Source organism: Monodelphis domestica, chromosome 2 (assembly GCF_027887165.1).
Source record: "Monodelphis domestica isolate mMonDom1 chromosome 2, mMonDom1.pri, whole genome shotgun sequence".
NCBI lineage: Eukaryota > Metazoa > Chordata > Mammalia > Didelphimorphia > Didelphidae > Monodelphis > Monodelphis domestica.
The window spans coordinates 504267760-504283798 of NC_077228.1; the positions used below are offsets into that span (position 1 = coordinate 504267760).

General features: G+C 39.5%; 1 protein-coding gene across 1 annotated transcript in view; it reads right to left on the reverse strand.

Annotated features, from left to right (window-relative positions):
- ATAD5 (ATPase family AAA domain containing 5) overlaps positions 1-9560 on the reverse strand; it is a 30828-nt gene extending 21268 nt beyond the window's left edge. The window contains exons 1-6 of the mRNA XM_001368271.5: positions 9142-9560; positions 5733-7645; positions 5116-5197; positions 1056-1220; positions 530-656; positions 155-236 (exon numbers count right to left, since the gene is read on the reverse strand). Of these exons, the coding sequence (XP_001368308.4) occupies positions 155-236; positions 530-656; positions 1056-1220; positions 5116-5197; positions 5733-7645; positions 9142-9216 (2444 nt within the window). The 5' untranslated portion in view covers positions 9217-9560. The remainder of the gene's footprint in view (positions 1-154; positions 237-529; positions 657-1055; positions 1221-5115; positions 5198-5732; positions 7646-9141) is intronic.
- Between the last annotated feature and the right edge of the window lie 6479 nt (positions 9561-16039).

Here is a 16039-nt window from a genome sequence, read left to right on the forward strand (position 1 = left end):
ATAGCTAAAAACGATTAAAAACCTTATACACTTTAACATTAGGTAAAACAGAAATGGAACACTATACAACTTATTTGCTTGAATCCCAAACACCACAGATTTTAAAATATTTGGTACAAATTTATCTATGTTCTTTAGCTTGCAAGAGACTGACCTGTTGTCATCAAAAATCACAATGGGTTCAGCTGCTTTATGGGTTTTTTTGGCCAAGAACAGAGGAGCCATTTTTATTTTTCCTTGAAAAAACAAATGCACAGATTAGATTCATATCTTCTATCATTCTCAAAAGCTTCCAAAATTAGTTACTTTCTCTCCTCCCTTTCCTGGGAATAAACACAAAAAGTAATGTCAGGTAGAAGATATGTGGAGTATTTAGTAAATTAGAATCCAAGTCTGCCAAGGGGCAACTTCTTAGAAGTATAATATTAAATATTTAAATGTTAAGCTCTCCAAGGGAAGAAATTGTATCCATTTATAAAAGGCATTGCCAACAAATTTTAACATAAATATTCTTATGAAATCAAAATACCAGGTAAATTCTTAGTTGTCTTGTTAATTTTTTTCCCCAGCACATCATTCAAACACTGGATTTCCTTCTGTTTGTTCTCTGAACTCTGTGAGGAAGTGGCACTTGAATCTATAGTTATAACTGAATCCTAAAATGAAAAAATAGAGATTAAAGATTTCTTTTATCTATTACATGTAGTACATTGTATAAAATTTCTCTGTAGAATTTAAGAATGGATTAAAATAATAAAAATAAAATAAAAAATAAAACTCAATCAGAAAAAATTTTCTCTTTCCTCTTCCCTTTCAGATTATGCCTGGATAAAAAGGAAGCACTTGAGCCACCTCATTTATAGAATAGCAACTGTTTTGTGACTGGGGGAATAGTCACCTCAGACACCTACTTTTAGAACCTTGGCAATATGGTAGATGCAAAGATGTTATTTTCCATTACCACAAAGTTGTAAATGAATACCATATGTACCCTTAAAAGACCTTTCTACCCAAAGTATTCTATTTATGTCAGTAAATATTTGGAGCACACTTACGTCTATCTCTGATAATTTTCTCCTTTCAGTCAGAATCTGTTGTCTAGAGGAACGTCGCAAAGGAGCTGACACTTCTTCATTAATCTTTGACCTGCTATGCTGTATGGCTTTGGCTTTTTCAATCAACTGTTTTGCCTTTGATATATTTTTAGAAACACTGCTTGCCTAGTAATAAAAATTCAAAATAAGATTCTCTGATATTATGTAATAATTCATATGTAGTATTTACTAACAAATTTGTCAGTATATTATTTCCTCAAAAAATTTGTAAATTTTTACCAAGGAATTATCAAGCTTTGGGTTCAGTTATACTGGGCTTACCTTTGTCACTTGTCTTAAGTTTGTCTAGAGGAAGATAGTTTAATATTTGCAAATTTAGTTTTTAAATTTTTAATCAGAATATTTGCCCAAGTATAAAGAAGACATTTCTCATCCTAAAATTATATCAGATATGGGTCACCAAAACCAGGGAAAGTGTTAATAAATGGGGCACCTAGGCAGTTCCATGGATAGCATACTAGGCCTGAAGCCAGGAGGATCTGGGGCAAATATGACCTTGGATACTTCCTAGCTATGTGACCCTAAGCTTTACCACTTTTCCCTCTTAGAACTGATGCTGACAGGATTGGCTAACATGACAGCTTTGGAAAGTAATGAAGGCTGGAGGGGATGTGGCAAAGTAGGGACACTAATTCATTGCTGGTGGAGGTGTGAATTAATCCAACCATTCTGGAGGGCAATTTGGAGCTATGCCCAAAGGGCGATAAAAGACTGTCTGCCCTTTGACTCAGCCATAGCACTGCTGGGTTTGTACCCCAAAGAGATAATAAGGAAAAAGACAAGTACAAGAATATTCATAGCTGCACTCTTTGTGGCAGCAAAAAATTGGAAAATGAGGGAATGCCCTTCAATTGGGGAATGGCTGAGCAAATTGTGGTATATGTTGGTGATGGAATACTATTGTGTTAAAAGGAATAATAAAGTGGAGGAATTCCATGTGAACTGGAACAACCTCCAGGAAGTGATGCAGAGCGAAAGAAGCAGAACCAGGAGAACATTGTACACAGAGACTAATACACTGTGGTACAATCGAACGTAATGGACTTCTCCATTAGTGTCCCTGAACAATCTGCAGGGATCTATGAGAAAAAACACTATCCACAAGTAGAGGACAAACTGTGGGAGTAGAAACATCAAAAAAAAACAACTGCTTGTCAACAGGGGCCATTGGGGATATTGTTGGGGATTTAGACACTAAAGGAACATCCTAGTGCAAATACCAACAACATGGAAATGGGTCTGGATCAAGGACACATGTGATACCCAGTGGGATCATGTGTTGGCTATGGGAGGGGTAGCAGGAGGGGAGGGAGGAAAAGAAAATTATTTTTGTATCCAAAGAACAATGTTTGAAATTGGCCAAACAAAAATAATGTTTAAAAGAAAAAAACATGTTGACAGAAGCAAAAGTTTAAAAAAATAAAGTATTAATCAACAAACAAATATCAAGTACCTCTATATAATTAGTCACCAAGCATTTATTATGTGCCAGGAACTACAGATACAAGGGCAAAAGTGAAACAGACCTGCCCTCAAGGAGCTTACATTTACTTGGGGGGAAAATGTGTAATAAGTGAGTATATACAGAATATAAGGTAGTTTTGAAAAGGAAAGTAGTAGCTAAGATCAGGAAAGGTTGAGTCTTGAAGGAAGAGATTTTTTTTTTTTAAATAAATCCTTACCTTCCATTTTGGAGTCAATACTGTGTATTGGCTCCAAGGCAGAAGAGCGGTAAGGGCTAGGCAATGAGGGTTAAGTGACTTGCCCAGGGTCACACAGCTGGGAAGTGTCTGAGGCCAAATTTGAACCTAGGACCTCCTGTGTCTAGGCCTGACTCTCAATCCACTGAGCTACCCAGCTGCCCCTTGAAGGAAGAGACTAAAGAGGCAGGGAGGAAGTATGAGAAAAGGAAAAGACCTGGTCCATTCCATAAAATATCTGACCATCTGAATACCAAGAAAAAGACATGCATTAAAAAAAAAAAACAGAATATGAGGTATGAATTATAAAGTGCTAATTGATGCAGACAGTAAGTGCTGTACTTTGAGCCTGAGGGAGAGGAGAGGGGTTGGGAGAGAGGGAAAGAGGGAGTCAGAGACAGAAACAGAGATGCAGTTTAGGTAGGTAGGTTTATATTAGATAGAGACAGGATTTGAGCTAGATCTAACCTGATGAGCAGAATTTAAATAGATGAAGAAAAATTTTAGAACAGAATGGTACAAGGCAGGAAAGCTCATGATATAACTAATGTATAGTAAGAAAATAGATTTGTAGATATGAGGAATGGATCATTAGATCAGAGGTCTTAACTGCAACAGATCAACTCAAAGTCTTAAAGCAGGGAAATGACCAGGAAAGGGATATTTAAGGAATATTTATGAAAGCCGTAGCAGTGTGAAGTACAAACTGGAAAGGGGAGAGGACAAAGTGAGGGAGATGGGAAAGCCATCAGAATGCTCTGAACTCTTCTGAGAATGGTAGCAGTGAAAATGAGAAGTGAAGGGACAAGCATAAATCATACCTCAGAGATGAACAACTGCAACAGTGGAGAGGATTCTAAATATCTTCCAGATTCTAGGTCAAGCCCACATTCCAAGCTCTACTAATTTCACTTCACTGGCTTAATGATTATGATTGGGCTAAGGATGTCAGGGATTCTGCTGCTGTTCTGGGCATGGTCAGCTCAAAGACAGCCTCAGGGAATGGGATCTATAGAACCCACAGACACCTGCCCACTTCTCACCCCTGGCAAATTTAAAATGGGAAAGAGAATTGGCAGATGCTTACAAAGATCAACTCCTAGAGGCTTCCCCTAAGTAATGAGCAGATGTGAGTAAATGTTATTCAGAATGCAATGCCTCTCAGTTAAAAAATTCTGAGTACAAAGTGATATGTTTGTAGGTCAAATAAAAATGCCAGAATTGCCTAAAAGTATGAGGATAAGGACACTGAAATTTGTAAACTATATATTAGAGGCCACATGGTGGAGTGAAGAGTCAGCCTCAAAGTCAGGAAGCCCTGGGTTCAATCCCACCTCTGACACATAATGACTGTGACTCTGGACACATCATTTAACCACTCAGTGCTATAGGCCAATGGTGTCAAACTCAAATAGAAATGGAGACTATTGATGGATTTATGTTAGAATCCCTGTGGGCTGTATACTGACTTAGCTTTAAAATGTTACTGGCTAATGTCTGAAATTGACCAAATTAATTTTTAAAAAAGTACAATCCTTACAGTCAAAAATAAAATAAAATAAAATGAACATGTTTTTGAAAAAAATAAATAAAATGTTACTGGCTAGGGAGCACAATGGATAGAGTACCAAGCCTGGAGTCTGCAGGATCTGGGTTCAAATCTAACTTCACATCCTTCCTACCTCTATGACCCTAGGCAAGTCACTTAATCGCATTTCCCCACCTTTGCCATTCTGTCTTAGAATTGTTACTAACATATAAAGTAAGGATTATACAGTAATGTTCCCTATGTTTTACAGTATTTTGATATGTTAAGTATTTCCCAATTACATTTTAATCTGGTTGGGACACAGCAGGGACTGTGGTAGGCAGACAGGATGTTTGACACCTCTGTCCCCAGAAACTCTGGAAAACTATAAATTGCTGAGGAGTCGTCTTCACCTGGGAGTTCCCAGTTCTCATCCCTAGCCTTGTTAGATGTGCTTTATTTTTCCTGAGATAATAATAATAAATTTCTGAACCAATGACCAAACATAAGCCAAAGAGGTAAAAGGCTGACTAGACAGTTATCTTCAAGAAAGAAAACCTTTGACCATTTTGGGCCTATTATTTTAAATGGATTTTACTATAACAACCGGGTAACTTGACAAAACTAAAGGGAGAAATATAAATACTTTGGAACAGTGATAACTTAAGTTTTTAAAAATACACGTTTTCTGTCAACTAATTTCTGCCGATGGTAGTTTTTTAAAAGGATAAACAAAAGATAGAATGACTGAATTATCTCATATTTAAATTACCTTTCTACTCCTGGGAATAAAATCTTCATCTGTTTCAGTTTTCTTGGATTTTCGGGGTGAACTAATTCTGGTAAATTTCATCCTGAAAAAGGAAAAGATGTTAAGAAACAATTTATTTATCATCATCTAATGTGGAAATATAATCATCTAGTACAGAAATGAGCCAAAAAGAGACCCAATTTTAGGGATTATAAAATAGGAAAACAAAGGGCGACTTTAATCATTTTCAAGCTATCTACTCAGAGGAAGAATTAAATTGATGTAAGTCAAGTCAAATTAAACTTTTGTCTGAAAAGATTTCAAAATCAGGACTTTTTATCCATCCAAAAAATAAGGCTCTACATTTTATTCCTAATCTAAACCTTAATTGCATAAAACTCACATTCAAAGAACAGTAATTCTGAAATAATAGAGCTTAGAAACTTTGAAAAATAAGAATTTCATCTAAGTCTTCTAAGAGTGACACATGCTCTTTATATAAAATTTGTGTAATAAATGTAGATTTAGCAAGTTATGTTATAGAGAAAAAAAGAAACCTAAAAAGAATTTATTATTGATAGGACCTTTTCTCTAGCAAACAAAATTCTCTAAAGCATTTGGGAAAGACATATTTTTACCTAATAGGACTCTTTGAATCAAAGGGTATTGTTATCAATTCAGCCACATATAAACCATGCTGTTCCAGGGACATGCTGGCAGCTGTTGAAGTAGAAACCTTTCCAGGACCATCAACAACTTGTTCATCTTCAGAATCAGTGTCTCTAATCCTTATTAAGTTTTTTGGGGAAGATTTTTGGGTTGATTTTGGAGTGAAATCATTTCCCAGGCTGACATCTAAGACATCTTTAGGATATGTGACTCTGGCTTTTACTGGTGTAGTAATCTTTCTTGATGATTTATTGCTGACTTTGGGAGTGGAAACATGTAAAGGATGACAGTCTGGAATGCCTTCAGAAATAGAGTTTGTAATGCTATGAGAGTGAGTGCTTTTGAAAGCTTCAGTTTTCTGTTGTCTTAAACTTCTTCTGATACTACTTGGACTTTGCTCCGAATTTACATCACATGAAGTACTTTCTTTTTTACTAGCATCCTGAGCAGCCAATATTCTTATATCCTTTTTCTGAAGCTTTTTCCTTTTTCCTTTGGTTGGGGTTCCCTTAGGATCACATGGCTGTAAATTGTCATTATTTGAATCCTTCTGCATTTTAGGACATTCTGTTACTTTACATAAGTCATCTTTACCCCCTTCCTCTTTCAAGGATTTTTCCTGAGCATCTTTTTGTTTTTCCAAGGATTTTTTAACTCCATTTTTAACAGCATCAAATGCAGGCTGCCTAAAAGCATTCATAAACTGTTGTCTTTCTTCCACTGTACATTTTGGCTTTACAGCTTCAGGGCCTCCAGCTTCTAACACTGCTAACTCCAATTCTTCCTCTGCTATAACTACATTGGATTTTCTTTTCTGAATTGTCTGTTCATTTTCGGACTCTGGAAGATTATTTCCAATTTCACATTCCTTTTGTTTTAAGAAAATTGATGGTATTTTCATAATCTTTTTCCCCTTTATCCTTGAAATAGGTTTTGGGGGGACAGCATGGATTTGTGCAAGAACAGTCACTGTTTTAAGGGACAACTGCTGGGAACTTTCATCAGCTTCAGGATCACTAGTGTTCCCACTTTTATCAACTTTATCTGCAGTATCAGAATAATTACAAACCAACATTTTTGGTTCTCCAATGTGCTCCAATGTGTTTTCTTCCTGACTTCTTAAGAATTCTTCATATGATACAGTTACTGTATTATCATTTACCTGGGGTGGTGTTTTAGGCATGTGAGTACCCAGACTGGAATTGCTTGTAAGATTCACAACTTCATCAGTTTGTTTATTGTCTTTAAGCTCCTTTTTATATTGTTGGTTTGCTTCTTTTTCTAATGATAAATTTCTAGTTAGGCCTTTATCATCTTTGTGCTTCCTCTTCCTTAATTTTTTGCAGTCATTTTTTATATTGCTTTGGTCAGAGTTTACGTTCTTTTGATCTTTTGAAGAGGACATTGTGCTTGACTGCTTTTTATTATTGTGACTACCTTCAGAGAAGGTCTCTATATATTCCTGGGTAAGTAAAGCAGAAGTATCACTATTCACAAAAACATTATTTAAACTCATTTCTTCTCTGCTGTCATCACTACTAATTATTATAGGTTCATTTTCCAGTTTTTTAATATTATTCAGTTGTTGAGATAAATTAATTCTTTTTCCTCTTGTCTTAAGCTCTAAATTGGAGGGACTATTTGAAAGTGTTTTCCATTCTTTCCTGTCATCAACATGCAATGGTTTAGAAGATTGAATTTTACGCTCTTTAGCCATGTAAGGCTTTTCATTTGTGGGTGAAGTCTTTTTAAAATAATCTAAGATGTTATTAGATTTTGGTGGTGAGAAAACTTTGTCCGCAGTCTTCCTTATAGGTGACATATACTCAGTAATTGTTTTACAACAGGATCCATCATCTTCTTTCCTTGGTTTCTTGCATGGCTATAAGTTTGAAAAAAAAGAAAAGTCTTACTACTCATGATAACAGCGTAAAAAGAAGGATTTATTTTGTTATCTAAAGAAACAAATGAAGTAATGAAGAAAAGGATTCTTAAAATAAAAAGCACTAATTAATATATATCAGATAAGGAAACTATCTAAAAAATAAGAAAACATTAGAAACACCTAGAACAAAACAACTTGTGTGACTTGGGGAGTTGTTTTAGGGTGAGAAAGTTTACCCAATTTCATGTGAATTGGCTTTTAAAGAGTGGTTAACTTCTAACACCAGTAGTTTTTAAGAAGTGAACTGTAGTAATGTGTATCTTTTTGTTTTTAGTATAAAGTAGCAATCTAGTTATCATATTTAATAAAACCAGACATCACACTATTGGTGGTTCATTAATCAATGCTACCTTACTATTTTATGTTTCACTAGAAATCTTTAAAATTCAGATTCACTAAGTTTCAAGTATTTTACCTTTTTTTATCCACAAGAAGCAAAACTATGATCAGATAAGGAGAAACACTGAGCTTAATTTATCACTCATTTTCTCACTTTTAAGTAAGGTTGATGTCTGGATACTCATGTATATTGACCAGAATTAGAAAAACAAAAATAATTTTTTGCCAATTATTCACATGTGACTAAAGGTATAGATATACACAAATGAAAAGAAAAGACTGTCAGTTTTCATGTCAAGGACATAAAGAAGTGTTTGCTTTTTCTCTTGAGAATGCACCATTCCCCATCGGTATTTCAATAGTCTATTTCAGTCTGATCTGGCTCCTTGATAACCAGTCTAAGGCAAGGGGGGAGGAGGGGGTTGTTAATACCGGCTAGAGTTTTGATGGCAGAAGGTAAGCCTGGGGCCCTGGGACTGAAATCCACCTCAAAACATTCAAAGCTGTTATTTGAGAAAGTAGAGGACCCTCTCAGGCCCTTCGAGTGCTATCTAAGTTCTCAAGCAGGACAAGCCCAGACTTCACTGGCCACTCAGCCCATCTTCTCAGACACAAGGGAAGAATGGAGGGTGGGGGGTGTACCATATGTTGAAAGGCTACACAGAGCAAAATGGGCTTGGGGGCTGGGTGAACAGCACGGAAAAGGCCCTTGGCTGCCCGGGATATTCCCAAGGCATAACTGGGTGGGGATCCGCACTCTCGGCAGGGGGTAGAGTTCTAGGGCTGTAAGTGACCCCCAGAACCCATCTTACAAATAGGGGACCTGAGACACAGGATCGGATAGGGGGTCCTGCGGGGAGTGAACATTGTAACTGAGGGTAGTTGGGCATCGATGTGGACTTCGGAACCAGGGACATTAACAACCCCTCAGCGCATTAGTGACTTGCATGCTGTGTGCCAGGGCTACGCTCACGGAGCCGAACAGGGGTGGGCAATATAAACAGTTTCCCCACGGACTAGGCACCGGCCCTCCCCCGGGCCTAGCTCTTTGCCAGCGAAGCGGGGACCTCTCCTCTAGCGGAGGCCGGGCTCACCTGGATGTCCAAGTCCTTCCCGGGCGCTCGGGGCGGAGCCGCGGCCGCCGTGGCCATGGCCAGCACCCCGACCATGATCCCCGGCTCTGCTCCTCCGGGGTGGCCGGGTCCTCAGGCGCGAGCGGGGCAGGGTCCGGGGCGAGCGCGCGCAGCTGCCATGGCGGGAGAGGCTGGGCTGGACCCCGAGGAGCTCGGGGCGCGGGAAGAGACCCCGCAGAAAGGGCGCGGGCGCAGTCCCTCCAAGCGGGGGTAGTGCGCTGGCGTCTCCCCCTCCCCCCGCCGGCGGGAGACCCTCGGGGGCCCGGGCGCCGGGGCAGAGAGGGGCTCTGAGCGGGGGAGGGGGAGGATACGAGAGACAACGAAGGCCCCAGAGCGGCGGGGAGAACTTCTTGTCAATTAGGTTTTCGCGCCGTCCTGGAGCGCCGGAAGCGGGGGCGGGACGCTTGCGCACATCCGGAACAAGGAGCGGACGGCGGCCGCGAAGGCCATTAGCCCGGCACAGCGAACAGGGGCAGAACCTACCCCTCAGTCAACTTCTCTCCTGGTCTCCAGCCTCGGGCATCCACTGAGCTGCTGCTAGGGAGAAGGGAGTCTGGAGCTATCTGGTTCGACCCCTCATTTACAGAGGAGGAAACTGACCCCCGGGCCCTTCGGGTAGCAAGTGACTGAGGCTGGAAGGAAGCCGGCCGCTTAAAGACTAACCTCTGCCAGCCCCAGATCTGGCTGCCGGGAACAACCTTCTGTCCATTCACGGGGGCTTCCTGCAGCCCTAGTCCTGCTCTTTGAGCTCCCATGCCCCCCCCCCCTTTGCCCCCGGATCAATTGCAAATCTTTCTGTCGGACATTTAAAGCGTTTTCCCAGCTGGCCGCTTCCTACCTGTCTAGTCCTCGCCGTTTCGGGTGCTGGAATGAACGAGATCAATGAACGAGATCTCCTTTTCCTTAAGAGCGCAAACGTGAAGAAGCTGCACAAACTAGTGCATTCAGGAGTGGGTCTCCAAGCTGGGCTTGAACACACCGGAGGAGAGACTGGGGGCCTCCTGGCGCTCCAGGTCACGCTCAAAGTCAATTACTGCAAATCTATAAGGGGAGAGGGAATGGCCTCGCTAGGGGCTCCCTCCTCCAATAAAATTACCGATCCAGACCCCCCGAAAAGCCGTACTTAGTACTTACACCTTAAAGTTTAATAGTTTACAGTTAATCCTGGCTCATCTCCTTATCTTTGGAGTTCCAGCCTCTAATTACCGATACTAGACATTTGCAGGCATTTCAAACTGCACTTGTGAAAACAGAACTCCTATTTTTTCTCAAAATTTCCCCTCTTCCCGAATGCACTATTTCTAATCCTAACCCATTTAGCAATTCCAAGTTTACGAACCCCTCTCTGACCACACTGCTCATTGCCCGCAGCTTTTTGAGAGCCACCTCGGCTGTCAAGACTAAGAGATTGGCACTTTTCTTACTTAATGTTTCCTTGCTTCTAGCGGAAATATGTCTCCGAATCCTGAATAGGAGTCTCCGACCCACAGCTCTTTCTTTCTTCCTATGCCCTCAGGTGGTTAGGAAAGGCCTTAGGACTTAAGGATCCAAAATTAACTTCTGAATGTTTATTCATTGCCTTTGTATAACAAAATGTGGATTGTTTGTGTAATATCAAGTTGAAAGGATCCCTCAGATGGAAAAAATCTCCTGGCCACAACAGTGCAATCAAGATTTCCATTATTTTAATACTTCGGGGCAATATTTCTTTTCCTTTTTCTATATCCTGAAATCAGTATTGAATTGGGTGAAGGACTCCCACACCAGGAGCTGTGTGAACTTAGATGAAAAGAATTGGGAGAGCTCTTGAAGATCTCCTGGGCAAGTGCTTTCTGGTAAGACTGAGGCATGGGAAAATCAGCTAATGCTCCCTGGAAAGCCGTTAATGAAACTAGCTGACTGGTATTTGTGAGATAACTCAATCTAGTAATTAAATTATTATTTTGGGGGGCAGCTGGGTGTCTCAGTGGATTGAGAGCCAGGCCTAGAGATGGAAGGTCCTAGGGTCAAATCTGGCCTCAGACATTGCCTAGCCCTTACCACTCTTCTACCTTGGAGCCAATACACAGTATTGAGGCCAAGATGGAAGGTGAGGGTTTAAAAAAAATTATTTTAAAATTCTGAAACAGAGCATTTCCAGATTTGCATCAAAAGATAAAAAAGATGATTCTCTACAAAACTGCAAATTTCCATTTCCATACAGCTTGTTTTCCTTTAGATATATAATAAATTCCACAAGGGTGTATGAAGGACTAGTACCTCTGGGGTGAGGGCTTGCTGAGCCCTTTTCAGGGCTGGTCATCTACCTTTGATGTCTACCTGTCACCCAACTTAAAGAAACTTCAGCATGTTCTTTGGCCACACCCCACTAAACTATCTTGGCAGACAGGCTAAATCAGGTTGAGGGTAACCAACAGACCTCAAACTTACTGGTGAGTTAAAGGGGTATCTACCCCAGGCATGTAAAGACCTGCTCTGACAGAATGGGCAAATGAGAATAATTTGTTCCAACAGAGTGGAGTGCTTAAAGCTTGGTCAGAAAAGATGCTAAGTCATCCATTGCATGCCAGGCCATCATCCTGACTTTTGTCTTGCCCACGTATTTAGATGATTCTAGAAAAGAGAGTAAGGCTGATGACTTCATGCAACTCTGCCTCACTTAATCCCAATTCATGCACAAATCAAGACACCATCCTGTTATGTCAATGGTCCTCTTTGAAACAAAGGAGAAATAACAATAAATTCCACAAATTATTTTCAAAACTTCACTCTTTACACTTCATCTGAATTTCCTTGTGTTCTTATCTCTGTATTAAAAGGGGGGAGGGAGGTTGATGGTCTTGTTTTTGGCATAATATTGCTGACACTGCCTTTATTTCCCATAATAAAAACAACAAAAAGTGTGTGTGTGTGTGTGTGTGTGTGTGTGTGTAGAATAATAGGAAGTATAGTGAACTGCCTAACATAATTCCTCCACAAAAATCTAAACAATACACCAGAAGAAATCCAAAACACAGATGAGAAACTTACCAAGCTCAGACAGGAAGACAGTGATCTGACTTTGCCCTAAATCAGAATTTCAGAGCACTCAAAGCATTCAGGTTCCCAGCATGAGCTACCACTGATATCCTAAATTAAGCCAATACTTAACCCCAGAAAGTAGCAGCAGGATCCAAGAGGACACAAGCTGAGCCCAGACATTCCCTCTAGAATTGTGATTGCTTGGCCAAATGAAAAAAGAATCTTACCATAAAAAGATGCAATGGTGACTAGAATGCTCAAGACACAACTCCAAAAGAAAATAATGACCCCAGAATATTTATAAGAAAAGCCTCAAGGGAAACCACAGTCTAGCTACAATTTTAACTAGAATTCATGGGGAATGTGAAGCAAATATTTTCTAAAGAGTTTTCATAGTGTTTTTTATAAGTGAAATGAAAATTCCAAAGGAAAAAAAGCAATTCAAGAAAAAAATTCAAATGAAAAGTGAAAATTGTTCAATTGAAAATTGTTTCACCCAAAAGTGCAAAACCTTACCCAAGCAACAAACTCCTTGAAAATTAGAATGAACCAAATAGAAGTTATTGACTCCATGAAACAACAACAAAATCACAAGATTGAAAAAATAGAGAGAAATGTAGGGCATCTTATAGCAAAAACAATTAATCTGGGAAACAGAATGATAAGAGATAGTCTTAAAATCACTGAAACCGGAAAGCCAGGACCAAAAAAAAGAGCCTAAAGATCAAATTTCAAGAAATCATAAAAGACAATTGTTCAGATCTCTTAGATCAAGAAGACAAAAGTGAAAATGTAATCCCATGGTCACCTCATGAAAGAAATGCCCAAAATGAAAACTCCTAGGAACATGATATCCAAAATCTATAATTTCCAGGCTAAAACAAAAATATTGTGTGCATCCAGGAAGAAATAATGAAAGTACTAAGGATTCAAAGTCGGAATTGCAGACAATTTAGTAGCTACAAATTTAGTAGCTATAAAGGAGAGGAGAGCTTGGAACTTAATATTCCAGAAGGAAAAAGATAAAGGCTTATAAACAAGAATGACTTACCCAGCAAAACATGTTGCTGGGGTAAAATAGAAAATAGATCTTTAATAAAATAGAAGACTTCTAAACATTCCTGATGAAAAAATCAAGAATTGTATGTGAAAAATATAAACACCGAAGTCAAGAGATATATAAAAAGATAAACATGAGTATGTTATCATAAGAGACTAAACAACTGTTTACTTTCCAACATAGGGAGATGGTAAATGTGTCCTATCAGAGCTCTATTATTATCATCATTGGTCACTGAGTCCAAGAAAACAGAAGATCTGGGAGAGGTATTGTTATGTTTTGATGATCTTAAAAAAAAAAAGGAAGGGAAGGGAAAAGGAATACACTGTGGAGTTGGCAGGAACAGGGAAGAAGGAGAGGATAGAGAAAATTATCTTATATAATCAGGATACTAGAGTACAAGACTACACAAACAAGAAGGAAGGAGTTGGAGTAAGTGGGTGATACTTGACCCTTACTCTAATCTGAACTGGTTAAAAGAGGGAATAATATACAGAAACAGTTTGGCATAGAAGTACATTTTACTCAACAGGATAATAAGAGGGAAAGTATAGAAAGAAGAAGAAAGGGGGAAAAAAGGAAATTTTTAAGGGAGGGATTAATCGTAACCAAAACAAACACTGATGTGAGTAGAACAGAAAGAAAGAGAGAGAGAGAGAGAGAGAGAGAGAGAGAGAGAGAGAGAGAGAGAGAGAGAGAAAAGAAAAAAGAGACAGAGAGAGGAAGGAAGGAAGGAAGGAAGGAAGGAAGGAAGGAAGGAAGGAAGGAAGGAAGGAAGGAAGGAAGGAAGGAAGGAAGGGAGGGAGGGAGGAAGGGAGGAAGGGAGGGAGGAAGGTACAGAGGGAGGGAGGGAGGAAGGAAGGAAGGAAGGAAGGGAGGGAGGGAGGAAGGAAGGAAGGAAGGAAGGAAGGAAGGAAGGAAGGAAGGAAGGAAGGAAGGAAGGAAGGAAGGAAGGAAGGAAGGAAGGAAGGAAGGAAGGAAGGAAGGAAGGAAGGAAGGAAGGAAGGAAGGAAGGAAGGAAGGAAGACAAACCTGTGATTGGGTTCTAAATGGAGGAAAGAGAAAAGGATCTGGGGAGCAGAAGTCTACACCAAACCGAGGCCACTGGTAGTGAACACACTCCTTCTCTCTCACCACTTTCTTCTTTGTAAAAAGAAAGAAAGAAAAGTATAATAGAATAGAAGGAAGTGCCCAATTAATGATCATAGTTGTCCATGTGAATGGGGTAAATTCACTGATAAAACAGAAAAGGATAGTAAAGTGGATTAATAATCCAACAACATGTTTACAAGAAACATCTGAAACAAAGATTCACATAAAGTTTAAGTAAGGTGTTGTAGTAAAATTATGCTTGGGCTAAAGTGGAGACTTAAGAACTCTGATCAATCTAATAACCAGCCACAATTTCATAAGTCTGATGATGAAGCATGGTACCCACTTCTTGACAGAGAGGTGATGGATTCAGAGTACATAATGAGACATGGATTTTTCGATATGACCAGTGTGCTTTTTTTTTTTTTGCTTGACTATGCATGTGTTACAAGGGTTTTCTTTTTCTTTTTCATTAGTGGGGAAAGGGGCAGAAGAGAAAATTAATGTATGCTAGTTGACAAAAGGTAAAATAAAATTAAAGTTACATAAAAATAAAATAAATGAGTCATAGTGATGATTACTGTTATTCTTAGCTAAGAGACTCCCATTCATTAAAACCATCTAAATGTGAAGAGTATAAAATTACTGTTTAGAATTTTACATTTCACCTTGATTATACATTGTTTCCTTCAAATGCCTTTAGGCAAGCTGGTCCAGGGCCTTTGGTTCTTCACAACAATGGACTTTTCTGATGCAGAAACTTTTATTGCTGCTGAGTGGATTCAAGACCTTTAGACATTTTGAAGTTACCAGATCTTCTCCAAACCTTGAAAATCATACTACTCAGGAGGCAAGTAGGTAGCTCAGTAGATTGAGAGCCAGGCCTAGAGATGGGAGTTTCTGGGGTCCAATCTGGCCATAGACACTTCTGACCTTTGTGACCATGGCAAAGTCACTTAATCTCTACCGCCTAGCCCTTACTACTTGTCTGCCTTCTAAGATAGAAGGCAACAGTTTCAAAAAAAAAAAAGGAAAAACTATACTACTCAAGAAAGTAAATACAGAATAGAAGAGGTAGCCGGGGCCCAGACACAAGCTGGCCTAGCTGAGATCACATTTCCCAAGTGGCCAGGGTATAGGGGCAAAGAGGACTTCCCATCCCTTCAACCTGTTCTTGGGGTGTTTAGCACTTTATTTGCTACATGGAAGAATTAAGGCAGTGGACTAACTGAGCTGGAAGCTGGAAGAAAAATTTCTTTTAACTCATGAAGCACCCTGTACCACTACTATTATGGGACAGAGGGAAAACTGAGGAACCCGTCAGAGCTGACCATGTCATACCAAAATGCCAGATCCTTTCCTCACTTTATCACTAGGGCATCACCAACTTTAACACACCTAAAATCTTAGTCACACAAGTGGCTAGCCAGAGCAGGCAAGGCATATTTGTGCATGCTGTTTCACAACACACATTACACTAACAATTATCCAAATATGTGATGGACTGCTTCAGTAGATAGTGATTGCCCAACCCAACACCCAACTTTCATATCTCTGCTCCTTGAAACTGTTTGAATTTACCAGCTATTCAATCACTCTTCAAGATCCCCAACTTTTTCATCTTAATCTCCTCTAAGCAGCCAGAATGAATTCTGTGTCATCATAGCAATGCAAAAGCATCTTAAC